Source organism: Podarcis filfolensis (genome assembly GCF_964270895.1).
Source record: "Podarcis filfolensis genome assembly, chromosome: 2".
Lineage (NCBI taxonomy): Eukaryota > Metazoa > Chordata > Lepidosauria > Squamata > Lacertidae > Podarcis > Podarcis filfolensis.
In genome coordinates, this window is record NC_139605.1 from 17,246,425 (window position 1) to 17,273,237 (window position 26,813).

At 47.0% G+C, this 26,813-nt stretch overlaps 1 protein-coding gene across 1 annotated transcript; it reads left to right on the forward strand.

The window, feature by feature from the left end:
- Positions 1-6,933: 6,933 nt before the first annotated feature.
- On the forward strand, positions 6,934-26,577 carry RNF39 (ring finger protein 39). Its single transcript, XM_083602625.1, has 3 exons — positions 6,934-7,492; positions 23,417-23,442; positions 25,390-26,577. Exons 1-3 carry the CDS (start codon positions 7,142-7,144, stop codon positions 25,391-25,393), a joined length of 381 nt encoding a protein of 126 aa, XP_083458751.1. The 5' UTR covers positions 6,934-7,141; the 3' UTR covers positions 25,394-26,577.
- Positions 26,578-26,813: the final 236 nt, after the last annotated feature.

Genomic DNA, 26,813 nt, shown 5'->3' on the forward strand with positions numbered 1-26,813 from the left:
TTTTTTGTGTTGAATGTATGCTGTATGGTAATTTGTGGACCTAATAGGTATCTAAAGCCATTTGCACATAACAAAACATGTGTTTTATCAAAGTATTTTGGAAATCTACATCTAGTTTTTTCCCCTTTACTTTTTCTTTTGGCCCCCAAGAGACCACAGCACCTTGGGCAAAGGCTGTTCTCCAACTGGAACTCTCTCAGGCCAGTGTTTCCCAGTTGTCGGTGTTTACGCTATTTTTTCTTTTAGATTTGCCTTGAGTCTTTCAACTTCTTTTGTTGACCACCAGCATTACACTTTCCATTCTTAAGTTTGGAATAGAGTAGTTGCTTTGGAAGATGATCATCAGGCGTCTGAACAACATGAACGGTTCAACGAAGTTGATGTTGAAGAATCATTGCTTCGACACTGGTGATCTTTGCTTCATCTAGCACACTGGTATTAGTTCGCCCATCTTCCCAAGTGATGTTGAATCCGGTCCAGTGAAGCTAAATTAGTCATGCCCAGGGCTTTTTTTCAGCCAGAAATCACAGGAACTGAGTTCTGGCACCTGTCAGGTAGATGCCATTGCCATGATAAGAGAACAAGGGAGGCATTCATGGTGAGTTCCAGAACCTCTTTTTCTAGAAAAATAGCACTGGTCATGCTTATTATCTTCAGTGGGTCTCGTCTGAGCAGGACTAGCACTCGATACAACCTACTCCTTCTAATAACTAATTCAGGTGTGGAGTGCCAAGGTAGGAGGACACTTTGCATTGTAAACATCTGAGCGAAATCATTGGTCCATCTAGCTCAATATTGCTTTCAGGTGGGGGTTGCTTCCAGTCCTACCTGGAGATGCTGAGGATTGAAGCTGGGACTCAAGCAGATGCTCTACCACTGAGCTATATCCCGTCTCCAAACCCTAAAGGGTATGAGTCAATGTTCCAACTCTGTGTTGACATCTGTTGGTAGATGCAATGGAAAGCAAGGGATGGGGACAACAGTCCCCTTTCAATCCATTGGCATCAGACGTCCTTTTCAGTAACATGAGCCAGAATATCAAATGCATTTTCTCCCTGCAGCCCCCTTTTGAACCCAGGCCTTTTGCTTCCTGAGGCTGACAGCAGTATAGGGTTTCCCCAGCTCCCCCCAATTCCAATACAGAAGCTCACCCTATTGGCAACTGAATCTTAGGCTTGTTGTTGTTTAGTCATTTAGTGGTGTCCGACTCTTCGTGACCCCATGGACCAGAGCACGCCAGGCACTCCTGTCTTCCACTGCCTCCCGCAGTTTGGTCAAACTCATGCTGGTAGCTTTGAGAACACTGTCCAACCATCTCGTCCTCTGTCGTCCCCTTCTCCTTGTGCCCTCCATCTTTCCCAACATCAGGGTCTTTTCCAGGGAGTCTTCTCTTCTCATGAGGTGGCCAAAGTATTGGAGCCTCAGCTTCAGGACCTGTCCTTCCAGTGAGCACTCAGGGCTGATTTCCTTAAGAATGGATAGGTTTGATCTTCTTGCAGTCCATGGGACTCTCAAGAGTCTCCTCCAGTGCCATAATTCAAATGCATCAATTCTTCGGCAATCAGCCTTCTTTATGGTCCAGCTCCCACTTCCATACATCACTACTGGGAAAACCATAGCTTTAACTATACAGACCTTTGTTGGCAAGGTGATGTCTCTGCTTTGTAAGATGCTGTCTAGGTTTGTCATTGCTTTTCTCCCAAGGAGCAAGCGTCTTTTAATTTCTTGACTGCTGTCACCATCTTCCCCCAAAGAACCCCGGGAACTGCTGGACCTAAAATTCCCCAGTGCTCATCACAAACTGCAGTTCCCAAGATTCTTTAGAGGAAGCAACATGCTTTAAATATACAGTACTGCTTAATTCAGCACTGTATCTGGGGCAGTATCCTACATTGTACCACAGGGAAGGAGGCTAGCTTAGGGGCCACAGGGCAGCCCAATCGGCAAACACACGTGACTCTGTCCTCCAACACCTCACTGCCTCTCCCTGCCCCCTGGGACTTGCCGCCTGAGGCAGCTGCCTCCCTCTACCTAATTGCAGGGCCGGCCCCAAATTTTCAAAACACGTCTAGCTGGAGGAAGTCAAAGTGTGAGCACCGCTCCCCTGCTGAAAGAAGGATGGACATGCCTCTGGATGTCTGCGTCATTCAAGGGAGAGAAATGCCAGCTCACTCACATTACAAGAGCATAATCTAAGAATACTCAGCAGGCAGGAATCTTCCAAGATTCCTGAGCCACTGCCTGCTCCCAGGCTTTCAGAGCCTGGCTCAGCTCCCATGCAAATCCTTTCTTCAGCCACTATATAGCCATATAGGGCTGTTCCATGAATTGCCGAAGCAGTCAGCTTCTAGCTCCCAGTGGGTGAAATCCTGACCCAAAGTGATCTCGTTGAACTCCACTTGAGTAGTTTCGTTGGAACTGGCAGCTCATCCAGCCTGTGTGTGTGTGTGAATAACACTTAGCAAGGCTCAGCAAGCGCTACTGAAACAAGCAGTGGCTTTGGGGATAGGGCGAGCTGTGTGGAGCAATCAATGATGCCTCATTAATTGAGTCAGTGCAGCATAGTGGTAAGAGAGTCAGACTGGGGCCTAGGAAACCAGGGTTCGAATCCTGACTTGGCCATGAAGCTCAGTGGGTGGCCCTGGGCCAGTCACCGTCTCTCAGCCTAACCTACCTCACAGGATTGTTGTGAGGCGAACAAAGGGAGGATGAAATTGTGTACACCGCCTTAAGCTCCTTGGGTGAAAAGTTTGTGGTACCATACATTTAAACCACCATCACAATAAATAAAACCTATCAAGGAAACACTGAGAGCGAGAAAGGGGGAAAACAAGGAAAACAACAGTCCCCCAAACAGAATCATAGAATTGGAAGGAGCCAAGGGTCATCTAGTACAACCCCTGCAATGAAGGAATCACAGCTAAAGCATCCATGACAGACGGCCATCCAACCTCTGCTTAAAAACCTCCAAGGAAGTAGAGTCCACAACCTCCGGAAGCAGACTGTTTCACTGTCAAACAGCCCTTACTGTCAAAATCCACACACACACACACACACACACACACACACACACACACACAATGTTTAGGTTGGATCTAAGGTGTAGAAATGTATTTCCTGACTGATGGGGGAAATGGCAAGGTTTATTCCCTGTCTGCTCAAAACCCTTGAGGTTCAATAATATTTGTGTCTCACCCATCTCTCACACACAGCTATGTTCCTGATGGATCAGATCACCCGCTACCAGGATCCCAGGCCAGAGAAATGTCCTCAGCAAAACAGAATAGTTGCTTATCCCCCAAGGAATGGGTCCCTTCTAATGGATTGTGTCCCTCGTCCTCAGGGGCACACCCTCCTTCTCTGAGACCCTCCTTCTTCTCCACGGCCGCAGGATGGCTATCATCCTGGGAGCGGGACACAGCTGTAACATCCCTAAAAGACTTTGTCCACCAAACTAGTGAACATCTGTTGAAGCTGGTGAGCATGGCTAACAGTGGCTACCAACCAGCTGCTATGTTCTGCCTCCAGTATGTTCTGAGAGCTAGTGTGGTGTAGTGGTTAAAAGCGGTAGTCTCGTAATCTGGTGAACCGGGTTCGCGTCTCCGCTCCTCCACATGCAGCTGCTGGGTGACCTTGGGCTAGTCACACTTCTCTGAAGTCTCTGAGCCCCACTCACCTCACAGAGTGTTTGTTGTGGGGGAGGAAGGGAAAGGAGAATGTTAGTCGCTTTGAGACTCCTTAAAGGGAGTGAAAGGCGGGATATCAAATCCAAACTCTTCTTCTTCTTCTCCACTGTCAGAGAGGCAGTAGGCCTCTGAATGCCAGTGACTGGCAATTACAAGTGGGCAGTGTGCTGTCGCTCTCATGTCCAGCTTGCAAGCTTCCCATAGGCAACTGGCCGGCCACTGTGAGAACAAGATGCTGTTCCAGATGGGCAACTGGCCTGATCCTGCAGGGGCTTGCATTATGTCCTTAACTTCTCCACCTCTCTCAGCTTGACCAACTCATCCATTGGGCCGGATGGTTTATCTGATTGGAGACAGTCAGCAGTGATCAGAGGAGGAATGACCACCAGGAGGAGGAGGAGTGCAAAGAGAAGATGAACCATGGTGCATCTGCAGCAGCACAACTGGACGCCTTCATTTGCCCCAGATGCAACAAAACATGTCTCTCCTGTATCAGTCTCAACAGCAACAACAGGCACTATAATTCTCCAATGGTTTGACTTTTCCATTGTCTCCTGAGGCAGGCGGGTGCCAACCAATACCTGTACCATAAACAAATAAGTATGATATCTGTTCCCACTCACAGCCCTGCGATCGTTTCCCAGGCCTTCAGAGCTTGGGCTGCTTTGCATTTTTTTGGCTCCTGGGAAAGAGGAGGGCGACGTGAACTTCAGCAAGAAAGAAAGGGTGGAGCGCAGCTCTGGCGAGCGTCCAACTATTCCCCTTCCCAACAGAAAAATCCATTCTGTTGCATTCAAAACATACTATTGGCAGAACAAACAGCACACACCACTGCCAAAATAGCTGAGAGGAAACACGAGAATTTGACAAGAGAAAAGACCCAACCTTGGGTGGGGTTTGTTTGCCTGCTGTTGATGTCAAATATTTCTAAAGTGGTGTTTGGTTTCAGGTGGCACAGTAGGCCTCGGTCACAGCTGCTTTCTTTTCTGGACAAATCAGGTACATTTCTTTTTTCTGCCCATGACTGAGACATCTTTATCGGGGTCCACACACCTTGTACTCTGGATTCCCTAACCTGGAATAACTGCCTACCACCACCCGTGTTCTCCATGCCACAACCTCCAGCATTTCACAAACGAAAAGAGGTACATACGCCCTTATTCTTGCAAACCAAGGATCCCTTGGTGGGCCATGTGGGCCACCTCGCCCCCACGACTGAGGGGGCCCGGGGCCACATAATGTTAGCATGCCATGCAAGCACATCCTGCAGGTTGCTTGCGTGGTCAGCCTGCCCCACTGCTGTTGGCCCCATGGCGTGCTGACATGTGTGGATTGTTACTTTTTGCAATATATTAATACCGTATTGGCCCGAATATAAGCCACACTCTTTCCCCCCCCCAAACTCCGACCGTGAAAAATTAAAATGCGGCTTATATTCGCAGCCTTACAAAATTTGGCTTTTACGATATCACTGTAGGATTTTCTTCTACATTCGCCATTTACAGGTGTGAGTGCCTGAGGAATTTTAAGGGAGCGGCTTATATTTGGGTATTGTCTCCCCCCCCCCCACCTTGAATTTTAAATCTGAGGCTTATTTGCGGGTGCGGCTTATATTTGAGCCAATACGGTACATCGTGAAAGCCTCTTTGCTGGCTTCTCATGGCCCCTTCCAACTCTACATTTCTATGATTCTGGATTGATTTAACTCTGCAATAGTCCTGTCCCAGTTCCAAAGATCTTAAAAAGTTCAGAGTTATACTAGAAAAATGTGAAATTGCCTGGTTTATCAAAACTTTAAAATAGATGAGGGCAGCTGTAGCAGGTGAAACATCAGGGTGTGCATGATTCTCGGTGTTCATGCACATGAATTTACCAGAGCTCATTCGGCAGAGTGAAGCGGACACCTCAGGCAGCAGATGCTGGCAGCAAAGGACTGGAGGTAAGGAGCTGGAAGGAAGAACTGTCTGTTTCCCACAGCCTGCCCTGCGCTCCTTAATGTAGCTTGTGTGGTAGAAGATCTCACCCCATCACTGCCAGCAGGGGCGTATGAAGTGGAGGGCGGAGGGGGTGGATCGCCCCGGGTGCCACCCTGGGGTGGGTGTGTGACAAGATGGCCCCTGCCTCCCCCCAGCTGTAGAGCAGCCGAGGGCATGCACAGTCAGTATGGGTGCCACTTGCAACCATACGGGCTGTCACATATGCGCAGTCCATACGGATGCCACTCGCACAGCAACCTGTATGGTTGTCGTGCAAGCAGCCACCCATATTGATGTCTGTATGGACGGCGTGCATGAGCTGCATCCCATATGGTGTGCACATGCATAGCAGCCCGTATGGTCACTACGCAAGCGGCTGGCTGCCTTGCATGCGCACTCCATATGGGATGCCACACATTGAAGTAAGGTTCAGTTGTCAGTCCATTTTGCTTTTGTACACAGAAGAGAATTTCAGCTGTCCATCCGTCCTCGCTGCCAATCACATCTGCCTGCCATGTCATTGTACCACAAGCCACCGGTCAATCCATGAAGATTCAACTGCTAAACCATTATGGCTTTTTGTGCATAGGAGAGGACGTAGGAAGCTGCCACATGCTGGTCCAACGAGCTCACTATTGTCTGCACAGACTGGCAGCAGCTTACCCCCCATTCTTACTTGGAGTTGCTATGGAGGGTTGAACCTGAGAGCCAGTGTGGTGTAGTGGTTAAGAGTGGTGGACTCGTAATCTGGTGAACCGGGTTCGCTTCCCCGCTCCTCCACATGCAGCTGCTGGGTGACCTTGGGCTAGTCACACTTCTCTGAAGTCTCTCAGCCCCACTCACCTCACAGAGTGTTTGTTGTGGGGGTGGAAGGGAAAGGAGAATGTTAGCCACTTGGAGACTCCTTAGGGTAGTGATAAAGCGGGATATCAAATCCAAACTCCTCTTCTTCTTCTGCATTCAAAGAAGATGCCCCACCGCTGACCTCTGGCCCTTGCCCCCAGATGCGGTGGAGAAGAGCACCACCTTGTCCTCTGCCTCAGGCAGCAAAATGTCTTGGGCTGGCCTGAGATCCATTCCTGCTTTGGGGCAGATCTGCCAAGCTCAAGGAAAGATGGGCACCAAGATCTCAGCCCTAGCATTGCAGATAAAACCCCAGCTGCACCTCCTCCTGCCTCCCTTGCCCCCGTCAGCATTAACAGCTACGGCTTATCAGACGGAAGAATCTCCCCGAGAGCCAAAAACGAGCTCGTCTTCCATCCTAGAGGCAGTTCCTGCCACATCTTGGCAGAGAAAGCTGAGCTCGCCGCGGAGCGAAGAGGCTGGTTGTGCAAGAGTTGTTTACCTGCAGCTGGAGCTGGGAGGTGCTCCGCCCCAGACCTCCCCGGTGGCCCCACCCCCTTCTATAAAGAGCCAAGCACTTGGCTGGCAGCATCAAACCACAGAACACACAGACCGACAGAGACGCACACACGCAGCATGGAAGGCAAAGGGCTCGTGGCTCAGCTGCAGAAGGCAGCTATCTGCCCCGCCTGCAGGGGGCACTTCAAGGATCCGGTGATCTTGGACTGCGATCACAGCTACTGCCGGGCCTGCATCACCCGCTACTGGGAAGAGGCGGCTGCCACTGGGAAGGGCCCCAGGGTTCTCTCTTGCCCCCAGTGCAAGACAGTTTTCGAGAGGAAGAACCTGCGGACCAACGTCAAGCTGGCGGTGGAGGTCAAGATCACCCAGCATCTCAACGCCAAGACGGCTCACGTGCCCCTCGCACCCAAGCCCAGGAGGCGCCGTGGGGGATGGATTCCTGCAACCGGCATCCAGGAGGAAAAGGTATGACACGAGAGTTGGGGCTCACCAAGGGTCAATGTCAGGACTCAGTTCTAGAAATTGCAAAAAAAGGGGGGATAGAAGATCTCTGAGTATGTGCAGAGTGCCTCTCATCAATGAATTGATTTGTTTGGTATTATTACATTTGCATCTGGCCCTTCTTCCCCAAGGAACAACCGCAACTAGCCCCTGAAGGTCTCGGGAGAAGGGCTTTCCATGAAGAAAGCATGAATTCCAATTAAGCTACCACCTTTCATGGAAAGGCTTTTGTCACAGAATCTGAGATAAATTTGCAGGAATCCAGGGTCCTGTGTTTTTTCTTTCTTTCACATTTTTAAACAAATTCCTTCACCAGGAAGATCTATGCTATACAGTGGTACCTCAGGTTAAGTACTTAATTCGTTACAGAGGTCCGTTCTTAACCTGAAACTATTCTTAACCTGAAGCACCACTTTAGCTAATGGGGCCCCCCGCTGCTGCCACACCGCCAGAGCACAATTTCTGTTCTCATCCTGAAGCAAAGTTCTTAACCTGAAGCACTATTTCTGGGTTAGTGGAGTCTGTAACCTGAAGCGTATGTAACCTGAAGCATATGTAACCTGAGGTACCACTGTATAAGGTCCGTTTCAAACCTTTCCCTTTAACTGAATATAAACAATGAACAGCACAAGACTGAGGGTGGAAAGAAAGTCGCCGTCCACTTCTGCTTTTAAGAGGACAGGCAGAAATTCAGTCAGTGAAGCTTTTCCCCAGCACTGGGATGCAGGGAACAGTTCCTGTTGAATTTCTGACTGCCACTCCAGCAATTAAAGGCAACAAAGCCAAGAAAACAGAGTAGATACTGAAGAGCACAGGGATGTTTTCTTACAGTTGGACAACATTAATAACTGAAAACCAGAGACTTAACCAGCAGCAAGAGATATCCCTCCTTTCCCCTTCCTCGTATGTCAGCCTTCGCCAGCTTGGTGCCCTCAATAAGCTTTGGACTACAACTGCAGCTGGAGCTGATGGGAATTGTAGTCCAAAACATCTCTGCCTAGAAGAGGGATGGGGAAACACATGGTCCTTCTGCCATCCTTGACCATTGGCTTGGGTTGATGGGAGCTGAAATCCAACAACATATGGAAGACAACAGGCTCCCCATCCCTGCTCTAGAACCTCAGTAGCCAAGAACCTGGCCTAGAACATCAGGAGCAGACTTCATAAGAAAGACCCTCCAGGTGTCTCTATTTTCCAGGGACAGCCCCAGATTTACAGAAGCCATCCCAGTTTCTGATTTGATCCTGGAATGTCCCACTTTCCTTAGGACGTCCCTATTTTCATGGGAGAAACGTGGGTATGATAAGATGATGAAGATCTGACACTGGACCTCTTTCAGTTTGGGTGTATAGCAACCACAAGGTGAGGGAGCCACATGGATCAATATGACAGGCCTTTTTTTTCTTACCCTGTCATCATGTGCTGTTTCCCTAGGGAAATTCCCCTCCAGCCATGTTCGTACATTTTCTCAAGCAGAGCAAATTTGTCTCCTCTGAGCTACGGGAAAGGCTGATGCTTAGCGGTAGAGCGTGCTCTCTGCACGCAGGTAATTCTCAGCACCTCCAGGGAAGGCTGGGAAGGACTCTGAGAGTTGGAGACTCTGGTGAGCCATTGCGGTCAGGGCTAGATGGGTGAACGGTCCGATTTGTTATCTGGGAGACCCAAGGTTTTCCCTTCCCTCCTGCAGACTAAGGCAGCCATGGCAAGACAGCAGGGACACTCGAGTTACGTGAGAAGGCAGGCCTATTAGTTTGGAGGCTCCCCTGGAGAAACGCTCTAGGGACTACTCCTTCACTGGAGATTTTTAAGCAGAGGTAGATGGTCAGGGGTTCTTGAGCTGTGGTTCCTGCACTGCCTGGGGCTGGACTTCCAGCTCTGCAGGTCTGTGATTCTATAAACACAAAGCAGGGCATGATACCCATGAAGAACTCCTATTATTTGTATATCACCTTTAAGAAGGATGCATTTTACAGAAGGAGCAGGGGGAGAGAAGGATCTCTGCAGATCCCGAAACCTCACCCTCCTCAAAATCCGAGCAAGGCTCCGTTCCTTTGACCCACACAGTGAAATGTTCCTCATTGTCTTGCATTTGTCCAGCCTGAGGCTCCAACCTTATACCCACTTGCACGGAAAGAAGCCCCGCAGAACTCAGCGGAACTGAACAGACATGTCTAGGATTGCACCGTCAGACAGCCAGTCCCCAGGATTTCCACATTTAAAATAACATGCGCACACACACACACGCGTAAAAAATGCCTCAACCGAAACGGAAAACAGGCTCATCTGGTATGCCGTTGACATTAGCATTACAGGTAGCCTGGATCTCAGAGCGGCAGATAGAAAGAGGAAGGAGAGCAAAACCGCTTTGTATTATCTGGAGGGACAGGGAAGTTTTTGCCCTTCAGATGCAGAGCCTACAATTGTCCCTATTTTCCAGGGACAGTCCTGGAATGATAGAAGCCGTCCCGGTTTCTGATTTGATCCCAGAATGTCCTGCTTTTCCTTAAAGGTAAAGGGACCCCTGACCATTAGGTCCAGTCGTGGCCGACTCTGGGGTTGTGGTGCTCATCTCGCTTTATTGGCCGAGGGAGCCGGAGTACAGCTTCTGGGTCATGTGGCCAGCATGACTAAGGCACTTCTGGCAAACCAGAGCAGCGCACGGAAACACCGTTTACCTTCCCGCCAGAGCGGTACCTATTTATCTACTTGAACTTTGACGTGCTTTCAAACTGCTAGGTTGGCAGGAGCCGGGACCGAACAACGGGAGCTCACCCCGTCATGGGGATTCGAACCGCCAACCTTCTGATCGGCAAGTCCTAGGCTCTGTGGTTTAACCCACAGCGCCACCCACTTAGGACACCCCTATTTTCATATTGGAAGCTATGCAGATTTTGCTGGATTACAACTCCCATTATCCCTGACCATTAGCTGTTCTGGCTGGGGCTGATGAGGGTGGAGTGGTGAAAAATAATGAATAAAATAAAAAAAAGTAAGGGGATAGCTTTCGTAGAGGCAGGAAAAAGTTGGCAAACCTAGTGACCTCCATTCTGGAAGGGGGATTTCCAAACGCATTGCAAGAGAAAGGAGTAGGGTGAACACTTAATGGAGCAGGAATCTCAGATATTTGATTCAGATTTTGGACTCGAATTACAGCGGCCAACTAACCAGGGGCGGTTAGGAAAGAGGCATAGTCTCTTTCGACTACAGCTTGAGCTGCCTATATCAGCCAGTGAATCTTTCTTAAGACATGGAAATATGCATAATCACTTGCTAAGGTCTGCAGAGCAAGCTGCTATATGAAAGGCGCAGGTGCGTGGGCTGGGAAAGAAGTTGGCAACCTTAACTAGAATCTTCATGGAAGGAGGAGATAGAGAAAGAAACTTGATACTACAGGAAAAAGCAAAGAGGAGAATCAGAAGACGGAAAGAAAAGCCGCAAAAATGGACGACTATGTATTATGTAATAATTACATATTACATGAGGATGATAGTCATACGGGTGTTTTTAAAATAGTGGTTTCTCTTCTTGCAAATATGCATAGATGAGAGCCTAGCAAGGCTTTATGTTTGTGTGTGTATGCAAAGCCTGCTGCTCTTATCATACACTATCCTGAGGGTAATCCAATCCATTTCCATCGGTAATGAATTTAGTCTGATCGCAAGCCCAGATTTGAGTTACAACATCCCTCTTGTGTTTTTTTTACACTGAATTTTCGTTCTCCTGGAAGTCTTAAAACTTGTGCCTTCTTGCTGCTGCAACAAGACGATAATCCGATAAGATCCAGCCTTCCTTACATAATGCCTACTCAAAACAGAACAGGGCAAAACATAATACGGAATTTGGAATTTAGTGGAAGATCCTCGTGCAGTGGAAATTTCATGGGTCTGACCTGCCTTCCCGGATTGCACCAGCCACAATTTATCGGGCACATCCCACAAATCCTTCGCCTTCTGTTGCTTCAGCATCTCCTACATAGCTAAGGTGGAGATCAGATAGAGTGGCCTTGCTGTTCTCGACAGGCAAGATACGCAGCAATACTGGTGGGGCAGCAGGATGGCGGCACATGCCAATGAGTGATGCCATTGCTGAAACAGGGCATATATTTTTTTTAAGTCTTTCCGGGAAAGTGAGGTCAAAAAGTTTTCACTCTTGGTCATTGTTGGACTCCAGCTCCCATCATCCCTGACCATTGACCACACTGGCTGGGGCTGATGGGAGTTGCAGTTCAACAACAATGCAGACGAAAGGCAGCCCACCCCTAGCGTAGACACTGGCTGAGCTACATGGATCAGTGCTCTGTCTTGTTTATAAGATCCGCTGGAGTGGGCTCCTCTGTGTCTGACTAGGACTGAAGACACCTGGATTCAAATAAGCCACGGATAAGAACATCCCCACCAAGTGTCCCGGGGAAAATGGGACATCTCGTATTTACACAAGAGATCTCGGTGGCCATTTTGGGTGCCACTGTCTCGTGCGTTCTGGCGACGCGATCTGGCCCTGAAAAAAAACACCTTTTAAAAATAATATATTTTATTACATTTCCACAAATTTCACATAAAATTCCAATACATAATAAATTCTTATTTTGCTTTATCAACTTCCCATCCCATTTTCCATGGTTTTTTTAAAATTCTATCTCATTGCTCTCTTCACTCTTTAATATCAAAACCATAATACAATAATCTCTAATTATTTCTGTTGCTCACAGTTCAAATCCTGATTGCAAATTTATCATATTAAAATATTTATTTAAGTTGTCCGGAAAGGGCTTCCATTCTCTTATTTTAGCTGTTAGCTTTGCTGCTTCAGCATAGTCCGTCATTTTGCTGATGCTGCTTCTTTGGTGGGAATTTCTTCATCTTTCCATTTCTGTGCATAAAGAAGCCTAGCTGCTGTCGCTACATACGTAAACAAATGCAAAAAAGCAATTTTTCAGGGCCGCGTGAGATCGAAAGAAACCGCTTTTTCGGGTCACCTGACTTAGCCATATTTCTAACATGCAGCCAAATTCAGCAAACCCCTAGCCAGTTCAGGTATTCTATGTGTTCCAGCTCAAGCATACCTGGTACAACTAATGGAGCCCTTTATTAGTTGCATCAGGTGTGCGTGAGAAAACACCTGTTGTATTTGTGCTGTTGTGAGCGATTCTATTCAGGGGGTTGAATATCAGTGAGCCTGGAGAAACCAGTTTAAGTTGCATTTTCAGCTGAATTTGGGGTAACCATGAAGCTTTTGTTGTGTTGAGCTATTTCAGTTGCTTTTGTTTGATTTGCCCATTGCAAACAGCTGCAAGTCTGGAAATTTTGATAATAAACCTGATGTGCAATGGGTTTTTTTAAAAAAATAATTTCCATTGCGACTGTGGAACTGTAGAGTTGGAAGGGACCTGCCCTTCTTTGAAGGGGAAATGTGTTTTAAAGGCATAGCATGCATGCACACACAGACTCACCTTTTAATCTCAGCACCCAGGCAGGGTAGAGATGCTCCTTCAGGTACAGTGGTACCTTGGTTCTCAAACTTAATCCATTCCAAAACCAAAGCATTCCAAAACCAAGGTGCGCTTTCCCATAGAAAGTAATGCAAAACGAATTAATCTATTCCAGACTTTTAAAAACAACCCCTAAAACAGCAATTTAACATGAATTTTACTATCTAAAGAGACCACTGATCCATAAAATAAAAGCAATAATGTACTGTACTATAAAATAAATAAGACAGTATTGTAGATGATAAAAATTAAAATTACAGTCATACCTCAGGTTGAAGTCGCTTCAGGTGAAGCCTTTTCGGGTTGCGCTCTGTGGCGACCCAGGAGTAACGGAGCGCGTTACTTCTGGGTTTCACCGCTCGCACATGCGCAGACAGTCAAAATGATGTCACGCGCATGCGCAGAAGCAGCGAATTGCGACCCATGCAGACGTGGGTTGCGTTTGCTTCAGGATGCTAACGGGGTTCCGGAACGGATCCTGTTCGCATCCAGAGGTACCACTGTATTATTTTTTCTTACCTGCACTGATGTATAGTCATTGTTTGGATGGGGGGCTTTTATCCACTTCCGCAGACACACAATCAATCAATCAGTAGCTGAACTGGATTCCACACAGTCACAAAAACAAATTAATCAAAAAATCCTCAAAAACAAAAACACAAAATAAATAGAAAAAACAAAAGCGCCAGACTTAATCAGTTCCGGAAGTCCATTTGACTTCCGAAATGTTCAAAAACCAAGGCACAGCTTCTGATTGGTGCAGGTGCCCCGGAAACAATAGCTAACAGCCGCACTGGATGTTCGGCTTCCGAAAAATGTTCAAAAACTGAAACACTTACTTCCAGGTTTTTGGAGTTTGAGAACCAAAGCGTTTGAGTACCAAGTTACCACTGTATTAGGGGCCCAATCACTCAGGGCTTTATACATCTGCATTAAATTGGTATTGCTCATACCTTATAACAACTGCGTGCAATATCACTAACCACTCAATAAAAGCAAAGAGGTGTTTGGTTTGGTGCGTACATGCCTAGACGGTTTTAATTCTCACCCCAGAATATTAAGCCAACAAGCTGGCCCAAGAGGTAGGTGTAAGGACAAAGGGTCTGAAATGCAGGGTGTCCACGTGACTGCTCCTGCTTGCTCATCCCTTAAGTGGCAACCTATGATCATCGCATTTCAAAGGATTAGGAGTCTTAACTGGCCGTAGTTACATAGCTGCGAAGCACCAGGACTGACACTTCCTGGGACAACAGCTCTGGGGCCGGCCTGCTCATTGGACACACAAACCAGAAAAGATCATCACTGCTAAAACACGCACACCTGTCAGCAGCTCTATGATAAAGCACCTGCTCTGCAAGCAGAGAGTTCCAGGTTGTCTCCATGGGATGCTGTAGCCCTGAGCCAAGACCCCTCTCTAGTGTCCTTTGACATTGGCAACAGAAGCCTACTTCATTTGTTCAAGAGATTTGGCTCATCATTGCCATGGTGGGTCTAGCAGGACAGAAGAGCATTCTAATAATGGCGACCAAACATAGCAGCGAAGAGAGAAAGTGGAGAGAGGAGGCAGGAAACGCACCTGGCAAAATGACAGATCCGTAGGAGGGGTGAGGATTCTGATGGGATCAGGATCCCTTTGATTAAGGCTAATTTCTCAGTCTGGTTGAGCCTGTCCAGAGAACATGCCGCAGCCCTAATGATTATCAGGCCCTTGGGAAAGGATGGTTTTGGAAAGAGATGTCATCATACGAGGACAGGTAGAATGGCGTGGATTATTACAAAGGAGACAGATATATGAGTAGATTTTTTATTTATTTAAGTAAATGTAACTGAAATTGTGGCAGATGGAAAATGGCTCCATATCAACATGGGATTTGGGACTTCAGTAATGAATTAGACAACAGATGGCACTTCTACCTGAGCAATAAGCCCATTGGTGAAGTGGGAAGGTGAACCATTTTACAATGGACACAATGCATGAAAAGCACTCAGGGTGCCTCAGGTCCCAGCCTCTACGATCTCTTGGATGAGGAGAGGCCACATCCCTGGGAAGGAAGACTGACTGCTTGAATTTTTCAGTGAAAAGTGCCTGCTCAGTATTGTGCCTGTTCACAGATGATCAAAACATGCAGATACAAAGCTACCTTCCAGCCAGATCCTAAAACTAAAATAAGTCTCTAACTGAAACTGTGGCAGATGAACTGTAGCTCCGTATAAACATGGGACGCGGGTGGCGCTGTCAGTTAAACTACAGAGCCTAGGACTTGCCGATCAGAAGGTTGGCGGTTCGAATCCCCGGGACGGGGTGAGCTCCCGTTGCTCGGTCCCTGCTCCTGCCAACCTAGCAGTTCGAAAGCACGTCAAAGTGCAAGTAGATAAATAGGTATCACTCTGGCGGGAAGGTAAACGGCGTTTCCGTGCACTGCTCTGCTTCGCCATAAGTGGCTTAGTCATGCTGTACGCCAGCTCCCTCAGCCAATAAAGCGAGATGAGCACCGCAACCCCAGAGTCGGTCATGACTGGACCTAATGGTCAGGGGTCCCTTTACCTTTACCTTAAGGATCAAAGGATGGCACAATCATCTTCCACCTGAGCAGCATATTTCCTGTCTCTAGTTGAGGTTGCCAACGCGGTGCCCTTGAGGTCGTCTGCTGGTCACCACAAAACTTAGGAGGTGATGAGGGCGGTTCGTTTTTTCTCCCTTGTAAAGTCCATGGAGCTGACAGAGGGTGTTGGACAAGTGACCCACTTTTCCCCTTCTTCCTTTAGCTCTATGTAGTTTCAGACACTCCAATTAGTTCTACTGTAAGAGGCCAGAGAGTGTGGCACCCATGGCACTCACTTAAAAATCCAGATGAGCCCATAGATTGGCAACTCCTGCTTCTAGTACAAGACACACCATATTAGTGTCATTCACAAGTGTCTTATGCTAGGCTATGAGGTGTTCGTATGCTCACTTTGGACCCATCAGGGTTAAAAGGATGTTAAGGTTTTAAGTTCTGCTCCCTCCCCTCTAATAATAATAATAATAATAATAATAATAATAATAATAATAAATGACTTATATGCCACCCATCTGACTGGGTTGGGGTAGCCCACTCTGTACAGCTTCCAACAACTCTGTGAGGTACTTTAAGCTGAGAAATGGTGAGCTTCACGACTGAATGGGCATTTGCACTCTGGTCTCCCAGATCCTAGTCCAACACCACGGTGATGCAATCCACTCTGCAGAACAGTGACCAAGCACCAGGACACAGAGCAGCAACGATGTGTACAGCAATGAGTGCACCATGTCAGAGACTTCTAGTATTCCAGGCATGAGGAAATGGCAGGGAGACTTCCTGTCCTTGGCTGTATGCAACATCACTGGGAAGCAATCAGAAACTCCACCTGAGAGTTCCAGGGGAAAGAAAAGTTGGCATCGTCTCAGCCCTGACCTCACAAACAAACCCAATGCTCTCAGGGCAGGGACATTGTCACTTGTGTCTGCATCCTGAACGCCACCTGTCGTGTGCTGATGACTCCGGACGACATCCACCAATTAAGCTCAACTATTGCTTGTTGAAAATTACAGATAATTATAGCGTGCAGCTCAAGAGGCCATTGGTTCGGTGCTTGGCATCAAAGGTTGACAGGTTTATTTTATTTTTATTTATTTATCTATCACACTTATATCCTGCCTTTTTCTCCGAAGAGCTCAAGCTGGCGTACATGGTTCTCCTCCTTTAATCTCCACAACAACCCTGTGAGGTGGGTTAGGCCGAGAGGCAGTGATTGGCCCAAAGTCACCCTTTGTGAGCTTCGTGGCCAAGAGGGGATTTGAACCCTGGTCTCCTGGATCCTAGTCCAACACTCTAACCACTACACCACCCTGGCAGCAACCTGGAGACCTGTGCTTTTAAATGTGTTGATGCAATGGATGGCACAGCAGCCTCAGGTCACTTGCCTGTTGCTTAGTCCCTGCTCCCGCTTCCCTGCTGTTTGGCACACCTGGAGTTTAGGTTTGTTCCCTCTTAAGTTTGATACGGGACATTGCCCTTTTGATCCTTTGCTGGAGAAGGAGGAAAGGTAACAGCCGTGGCTCCGCCATGCTTCTCTGCTCATTCCTCCCTCCACGACTTTGTCATTCCCCTTGCTTGCCCCACCTGCTGGGGCAATTAGGACTTCAGGTGTGCCACATATATGCAGCAGGCGATACAGTGGGGTGCACAGCCAGCACCATAAAAATCATGGGCAGGAGATAGAGTGGCCAGCTAACCACAACCTTGTCTAAAGGTAAAGGTAAAGGGACCCCTGACCATTAGGTCCAGTCGTGGCCAACTGGGGTTGCGGCGCTCATCTCGCTTTATTGGCCGAGGGAGCCGGCGTACAGCTTCCAGGTCATGTGGCCAGCATGACTAAGCCTCTTCTGGTGAACCAGAGCAGCGCATGGAAATGGCATTCACCTTCCCGCCAGAGCGGTACCTATTTATCTACTTGCACTTTGACGTGCTTTTGAGCTGCTAGGTTGGCAGGAGCAACAGGACCAAGCAATAGGAGCTCACCCTGTTGCGGGGATTCAAACCGCCGACCTTCTGGTCAGCAAGTCCTAGTCTCTGTGGTTTAACCCACAGCGCCACCAGTGTCAGCTCTTTAAAAACAGCTTGACCTTCAGAAATGAGCTAGTGAAAATTTCACTCCGCGGTGATAAACTTGAGGCAGATGCTTAGCGCTGACTCAGACCATTGGGCTGTCCAGCTCAGCATTATTGTCCTCAATGGCTATCCAAGATTTTCTCCCAGCCCTAAGTGGAGATGCCAGGGATCGAACCAGGGACCTTGTGCTTGCAAGGCAGAGGTTCTACCACTAAGCTACAGCTCTTCCACTACCCAGTCACTGTTAACATCAGCCCATTGATGCTGATCTGGCACAGCTGCAGGGAACAGTTCAGAACCTTAATGGAAGACGACATGGAGGAACTCCAGGCCACCATTTCTCCCTCTTCACCTGGAAGGCAGCTCCTGTAGTCTGTGGTGGGCGGCTCTGCTGCAAAACCCGATAGCTATCTGCGAAGGAGCAGTCATGTCGAGCTGCACCAACGCAAGACGTCTCTTTTTGCCAGCAGCATCGCACCTGGAATCCATAAAGTTGCTCATTAGAAGCTGGCAAAGCTGGATGAGTCACTAATGCATGGCAAAATGTACCTAGTCAAATAAGTACTTTTGGGAAAAGATGCTCCCGTCTAATAATGTCAAGCAGCGCACATCGCAGGAAACAGGGGCGAACCAGGCCACACAGTGAGAAAACAGTCATTATATTTAACTATGTAAATATAAGGCATACGTAGTCATGCCACAAAAGGACACACCTGCTGTGCACTGGTGAGTTGTGGATTGCTGACACCATAGCCATGTTTTGCTCTCGCACAATCACTCGGACAGGCTGAGATTTCTAAATACAGTGGTACCTCGGGTTAAGAACTTGATTCGTTCCGGAGGTCCATTCTTAACCTGAAACTGTTCTTAACCTGAAGCACCACTTTAGCTAATGGGGCCTCCCGCTGCCGCTGCACCGCGGCTGCACAATTTCTGTTCTCATCCTGAAGCAAAGTTCTTAACCCGAGGTAATATTTCTGGGTTAGCGGAGTTTGTAACCTGAAGCATCTGTAACCTGAGGTACCACTGTAGTGGCATCTTCTGGTGGTTCTTATGCTTCTACTATCACCTGAGGCGCCTGACATGTTGGCACCTGGGGCACTGAGCTGCTCCCATCAACTAGACAGAGCTCCCCCTCCTTCTGCTCCCAACCCAGATCTTCTCCAGAGGGGTGGGAGAACCTCTAGAGCAGATTTGGGGTGTGTGCATGCGCATGATAAGTTCTCTTGTCTTGTGAAAGGTATTCCGCTCTTGCAATCACTCTAGCTCCATCCGCACTACACATTTAAAGCACTATCACACCGCCTTAAACAGTCATGGCTTCCCCCCAAAGACTCCTGGGATCTGCAGCTTGTTAAAAGTGTTGAGAGTTGTTAGGTGACCCCTATTCCCCTCGCGGAGCTACAATTCTCAGCCATATCACAGTGGTTAGAGCATCTGCTTTGAATACAGGAGGTTCCAGGTTCAATCCAGGTAAGCCTGGGGAGGATCCTGATCTGGAACCCTGTTTTGCTGCAGGATCGAGTGTGGACCAGGGTTTCCCAAACTTGGACCTCCAGCTGTTTTTGGACTTCAACTCCCATCATCCCTTTCCACTGGTCCTGTTAGCTAGGGATTGTGGGATTTGTAGTCCAAAAAACAGCTAGAGAACCAACTTTGGGAAACCCTGGTGTAGACAATACTGAGCGGGAGGGTCTGGTTCTCAGTAGAGGGCAGCTTCCTGTGTTCCTATATTTTGGCTCAGTTGTAGATCATCTGCTTTGCGTCCAGAAGGTCCCAGGTTCCCTCCCTGGCTTCTCCAGGGCTGGGAGAGAAGCCTCCCTGAAAGGCTGGAGAGCTTCTTCCAGTCAGTGTAGACAATACTGAACTAGATGGACCAAGGATTCAACTCTGGATAAGGGAGCTCCGTACGCTGCTTTAGATACAGGAGACTATCATGGCATCCTTGTGGACGGATGAGCCCGTGGTGCTGGAGGAAAACTCGTGCCTGACACCTCTGCCCCAGACACAGGCAGCTCATAAATTCCTGGAGGCTGAGGTGGTTGTGGGTGACCTCATGTGCATCGAGTGGCTGGAGCATGCTGCGGAGCAGAGCGAAGGTTGCAAACTTTAATTGGCACTGCTGAGGCTCAAGGCATGTAACTGATGGGAAGGATTTCAGGGACACCACCCTCCCTCGTGACTCAACCACTCGTAGGCCAACCATTAGGTAAGGCAGCCCAAGACAATGGTGTGTTTATGTTGCTCCATGCCTCAGCCTGGGTCGTAGCCAACCACTCCTGATTATCGGGCATGAACAGCACGTGGAATCCCAGGTGAGCAGGTGGCACACAGAGTCTTCTTCTTCTTCTTCTTCTTCTTCTTCTTCTTCTTCTTCTTCTTCTTCTTCTTCTTCCATGAACACGGTTTTAAAAGTGAGTCTGTAAGTTCTGGATCCACACGTCCTTCCACAGTGGGGACATAGGTTTCTGGGCGGGAGTTGATCACGGTGAGGGTTTGCCAAGCGTGCCTTCCTCTTAGCATGTTTCTCCCTTGCGTCCTGAGTTTGAGTGTCTTTAAAGCCCATGACAAATTTGGTAAAGGCTGTTCTCCAATCGGAGCGTTCACATGCCAGTGTTTCCCAGTTGTCGGTGTTTATACATGTGTGTCCAAATGTGTACAGTGGTACCTCGGGTTAAGAACTTAATTCATTCTGGAGGTCCGTTCTTAACCTGAAACTGTTCTTAACCTGAAGCACCACTTTAGCTAATGGGGCCTCCCGCTGCCGCCGCGCCGCCGCCACGCAATTTCTGTTCTCATCCTGAAGCAAAGTTCTTAACCCAAGGTACTATTTCTGGGTTAGCAGAGTCTGCAACCTGAAGCGTCTGCAACCTGAAGCGTCTGTAACCCGAGGTACCACTGTACATGGAAGGGGCTCCAACCCTTTCCCCACCAAAGCCAATGTAATTATCGTTAACAGCTTCCTGGCAGAAATTAAACAGGCACAGCTTTTCCCAACACAAAGGTGACCATGATTGCATCTGTTGAATTTCAGGCTGACGTACAACTGTTAAGGTACAGATCCTCTGTCGGGGAAGGTGGGTGGGTGGGATAGCCTATTTAGGTGTAATTTGGGAAAGGAGAGATTTTAGGAGCACACAAGTTCTTGGGAGGATAGCGAATCCCATAGCAGCATTCTCCCTGCAAATTGCAGATTTTTCACTAGGGTGACCGCATAAGGCACACTGGTGGACCAGTGTTAGTTGTGTAGAGGAGGGAGATTAGGCAAACATGCCTGGCCCATAGGGACAGACAAAATTGCACTTACTGAAATTCATAATTCAGTTAAGGAGTCAAAACTGTGTCATTGTGAGCCCTGTCCTTTTGCAGCTCATTGCCTTGTTTTTCAGACACACACACACACGCACCCTTCAATTTAGCAATTCATTTTGTACCTTGGTCTGGGGCTGCTTGTCCAAAATAGTGGGCCTGCCCCTTTAAATAATAAGCACATGGAAGGAGTCAATGTCCCACCCACCAAATGTGGTTGGAACCCCAGCTGCCATCATCCCTCACCACTGGCCATGCTGGCAGGGGATGATGGGAGTCCAGCAACATCCTGCTAGCTACCCTGACATAGCAAACACAACAACATAGTTTATTTCCTTGCAAAGCCTGGAATTATAATAATAGCAAGAGACCAGTAACCCTCTGGAGGAGCCAGAGTTATTTTCCTTCTGCTAGTTCTCCACCAATCTCTTCCAGCTCCCCTTCACTAGAGAGCCAGTGTGGTGTAGTGGCTAAAAGTGGTAGACTTGTAATCTGGTGAACCGGGTTCGCTTCCCCGCTCCTCCACATGCAGCTGCTGGGTGACCTTGGGCCAGTCACACTTCTCTGAAGTCTCTCAGCCCCACTCACCTCACAGAGTGTTTGTTGTGGGGGAGGAAGGGAAAGGGAAAGGAGAATGTTAGCCGCTTTGAGACTCCTTCGGGTAGTGATAAAGCAGGATATCAAAGCCAAATTACTACTACTACTACTACTACTACTACTCTTCTTCTTCTTCTTCTTCTTCTTCTTCTTCTTCTTCTTCTTCTTCTTCTTCTTCTTCTTCTTCACTATTCGGAAGGAGTAACCAGGAGCTGCCCTACCATCAGGCCAGAGTCGCAGGGAGGAACTTGTGAACTTCATGGGAGCTCACAATAACATCTGGAGAACCCAGATCCCTTCATCCCTAGTGCAGCAGGACAATTTCATTTGCCTTTAACCCATATACCCTCTTGCCTGCGGAGACTGGAGAGCAGGTTATGGTAGGAGGGACAAATACAGCACAAAATGTGTACCTGGTTCAGGATGGGACAACATTCAGACAGCAATCTTTGGCATGAGAACTTGGGTGACACAAGCATGGCCTGGCTTGATTTAACCTGTGAGATGCTGGAAGGTATGTCTTCATCTGGGCTTGGGGACACTTGCCTCCAAGCCCTCTGCTGACCTTCGTTTGGACACTTGCATTGTCTAGTTTGCATTCATAAGAGCTCTGCCTTGACTGGGATAATGTGGAATAAATAAGCATAATACACAGATGGGAGCAATTGATTTTTGAGGCACTTGTCTCCTCCTTGGGGGCTTCCCATAAGCATCTGGTTGCCCGCCGTGATAAAAGATGCTTGACTAGATGAGCCGCTGGACTGATCCAACAGGGCCCTTATCAACATTGCAAATACAATAGCTGGAAAAAGTGTTGAAACCACACATCGGATGGAATACTGTTGTTTACAATTTTTCCTTTGGATGAGACTCCCTGTGCTACTATTGCCCAAAATTTTCTATCGTCTCGCGATATCGTCCCAGTAGAGCAGCGTATATGTCCTTGTCATATGAGAACCAAAGAGGATCTCACACATTACATGTTGTATTGTCCCATCTATTCGGCCTTCAGGGATGCGATGTTACAAACTATTCCCAAATCAATAGCCAACCCTGAGGACCAAGTAAAGTTTTTACTGGTGGACGCTGATCCACGGATTTCTCACGTGGTAGCGGTCTTTGTGGTGAAGGCTATGAAAACTAGGGTATGGTTCCTGGAGGAAATGGTGAGGTTCCTCCCATTGCTCTCCTAACCTGATGCTGTATCTTCTTTCCTGAATGGCGAGGTTGTTTGGGTAGTTTCCTTGCTGGGACAGCATGGCATGAATTTTAGCTTATTTTTATAATTTTATTGTTTATCTTTTAATAATGTTTTATGGTATTTTGTGTAAAGGCATGGACCTCACAAATCTAATAAACTTTGACTGCTTAACATTGCAAATAAGCAAGCAAATAAATAAATAAATAAATAATCCTCTGTGGAAGTGACTGCTTCCATTTACAAGCCATCAAAGTCAATGGTCATCGCCGTATATCTTTTGGCATTGAATTCCAATTAAATTACGCTTGTGCAAAGAAACATTCTACTTTGTTTTCTATGTCGATGGGCCTGTGCAGCTGTTTAAAATTTTATTGAGTAGCTGTTCATTTTCATGATTGATCTGTAAGGCTTTTAATGGTCTTTTTTTTAAAAAAAAAAAGTTTGTATATTGCTGTACACTGCCCTGATATTTTATGAGAGTGCAGTATATAAACACCATCATAAATAAACAATATAGAATAAATTCTGACTTTGCTGAACCTACTGCCAATCAATATGAATCTGACTCAACACATTTTCTGTTTGCTCCTGCTCCATCGATATAGACAAGATTACCACCTTGACCTATCCATCTAATATCGCCTTCTCTCTCTTTTTTCCAGGAAGTCATCAGAGAAGTCTGCAGATGGTGAGTCTACTCCACCTTCTCGATTTCCAGATACTTGAAAACTAACCTTGCCAGGCATTGAATCTGGCAGCTTTATGTAAGCCAAACACACAGTGCCGGATTTATATATAAGCTAAGCAAGCTATAGCTTAGGGCCCCACTCTCTTGTGGGCCTCCAAAAAAATTAAAGGGAAAAAACCTGGATGTACATTTCCAAAATATAAGATAAAAAACAAATAAAATAAAACCTACATACAACAACAGTGTTTTGTGTTGTGTAGGCTCCCATGATGTAAGTAATGGGCCCCACCTGCTAGCCTGCTCCCTAAAATATCACTTTCACTGTTAATATACTTCTTCTTAATTGTAAGTTCAACAATTACTTTGGTAAAATACATATTTTGTTATGTGCAAATGGCTTTAGATACCTATTAGGTCCATAAATTACCATATAGCATACAGTATATTGAACACAAAAAACAGCGACAATTTGTTGTTGACAAAGGACAGCTAGGCATATAAAGGGCCCCATTATCTTCAGTAGCTTAGGGCCTCATCAAACCCTAAATCCAGCCTTGCAAACACGGGCTCAAACAGTACTATAAAGGTAAAGGGTAAAGGGACCCCTGACCATTAGGTCCAGTTGCAGACAACTCTGGGGTTGCGGTGCTCATCTCGCTTTATTGGCTGAGGGAGCCGGTGTACAGCTTCTGGGTCATGTGGTCAGCATGACTAAGCCGCTTCTGGCAAACCAGAGCAGCGCACAGAAACACTGTTTACCTTCCCGCCAGAGTGGTACCTATTTATCTACTTGCACTTCGTGCTTTCGAACTGAACCTAGGCTCTGTGGTTTAACCTACAGTGCCACCCGCGTACTATAGATGGCCCTAAATATGTTTGTAGAAGATAGCTGCTTAAGTATCAAATTGCAGGCCAGGGAAATTTTTGGATGAGGGAGCAACCCTGGGGCTTTTCAGTGGGTCACTCCAAATCCCACCAGCCCCAGCACCATTTGGAGGGCTGAACACTCCCATTTCTGCTATAAGGGATTCCCCACATCTCAGTTCATAATCTTTTGGTGATGCTGTGATCCACACAGGTACCAGAGCTGCAACTGCTGCCTCAGCAGCGTCATGACTTTGTGCCAAGATTTCTCAAGGAATATATGGAAGCTTTCATTGAAATTCCACTTCCATGCCCTGTAGGCTAATTGCTATCTATTTTTAAAAAGGAAGCCACATCCAAAGTTGAAAAGAACAAGGCAAAGCTTTGGGCTTGTTCCTTCGATAGCTCAGCTGGTAGAGCGGAGGACTGTAGATTGTCGTCCAAGCCATCCTTAGGTCGCTGGTTCGATTCCGGCTCGAAGGACAAAGTGTTTTTGCTTGCCAGAAGCAGCTCCTGAACTCTCAACCAATCATACACTGTGGCTTTCCTCATCATGACTATAGTCTGGAGAAACCCACTGAGTCATGGGAGTTGTAGTCCAACAATGCCACTGTTTTCCCCTTCCCTGACGTAGACGGTCATTTAATATATTGGCTCTGAACTGTTGAGGAGCATTAAATGTCATCACAATCTTAATTGTGCCTGGAAGCGCCTGCTAAAAACATTTTTTGTTCAGACAAGCCTACCCAGATGTAGAAGCCAGCAAGTATTTTTAATATGTTTTCAGCTTATTTTATATTTTAATTATTTTCTGCGTTTTTAAAAATGGCTGTTTTTAACTCCTTTTTATTGATAATTTTAATGTTTGCTTTCTTTTTTTATAAACCGCTTGGATATTCTATTTGCAATCAAGTGGTTTACAAATTTCATGGAATAAAATAAAAATAAGATGTCTGACACCTCTTATACAGAAACACCCTTGAGATTCCTCCACTGAGCAACTGGAACCCTGAAATGTAAGCGCTGCCTTCCATCCTAGTCTTGATATTTATTGTTTGTGTATCTTCATTTTTCTCTCCACAGCTAATGTGGTTTGGATGCTCCCAGACACCCATATTCACCAGAACCTGCAGAACAACCTACCTGGAGCCCCTCAGAGTGGCAATCCCTGCTTCCCAAGATTTGAAGACCCTCAACAAGATGGCCGAACAAGCCATCTCCAAATGGCTCAGGCTATGGCATGGGGGCAGCTAAATTTGGGGAGGGCTGCTGGTGGTGGAGAAACTGAGATATCAGCCAAGCATGAGGCTCTGGATTTACGAATGGACCTGCAAGAGTTAGGGAGACTCTCGTGCTGCAGGGCTTAAGTTATTTTCTAGAGAGAGATATCAAGCTGTCTCGGAAGCTACAAAATGCATTGGCTTGGTGAGGGGGGTGGGCGGGAAAAGTGCTCCATACATGGCAGAACCCCCTTACTTTGTTAGGGTTTAGAGTTTGGAATCAGATTTCAGGCTTCCGTCATCCCCTAGTTCAGATTAAGCCCTGCCCCATAACTGAGCAGAACAGGCTAAATCTGCGAGGAGTGACTGGTTCCACGTTTGACTAAGTCTTCAGAAGTTCTGGTACCTCCAAGTGTCACTTGATGTGGGAGAAGACGAGATCTTGGAGAAGAATGATTGGTTTTCTTTTAGTTTATCCATCTCTGCCATCTTCCTCTGCTAATTTCTTGTCTGCCTTGTCTGGGAAGTATAAACCTTCTAGGCAAAACTCCCCAGTTTCTCTGTTCTTTACAGGGTCTAGAACACACTGCTGACACCGTGTTAAATGGCAGAAGGAATAACTATTTGACATGAACTGGTATTTACTGAAAGGCATTAAAGTGATCTGAAGTTCCCAATGCAGTTATTTCATACATGACCAGTGGGTGGTGCTGTGTGGTCATTTATCTTTCTGGCTAGCTTTAAAAAAATCTGTCAGTGATTCTAACCAGCTTCTAAACTTGACCCAGCTACCATCTGAGGGGAGAAATTTGAAGTTCAATGTACATACCTTATTTCCCCAAAGTCCACTCCCCTTTCCACAATATATTGTACTGCTGATAAGGAAGAAAATGTATTATACCCACAAATAACGTTGTGTTTGTTTCGTGCACTATAGATAATTATTTTAATTTTTGTGTGTCTCGAGTTATTTGAGTCCATCCGTGGAATGGACTTTTAACTGTAAATCCACGGGCAAGTAAATTAAAAAAAGGCATTATCCCAAAGGAAATATGTGGTTGTGGTTGTTTTCTTTGGTGAGGAGTTGGCTTGGAAGGTTTGAGTGAACAGCCAATGGAAATTTCCCCAAAGGCCTAGCATAACATCACATAAGCAATTTTCTTCTCCTTTCCCCCAGTAATGTGGAGAACTAATCACGCAGCACAATTCAAGGTTAATTTAGTAGATTTGAAACCCAGAGTCTTGATTTGTTGCCCTACAGCAGGATTTCCATGTCTTTAACAGTGG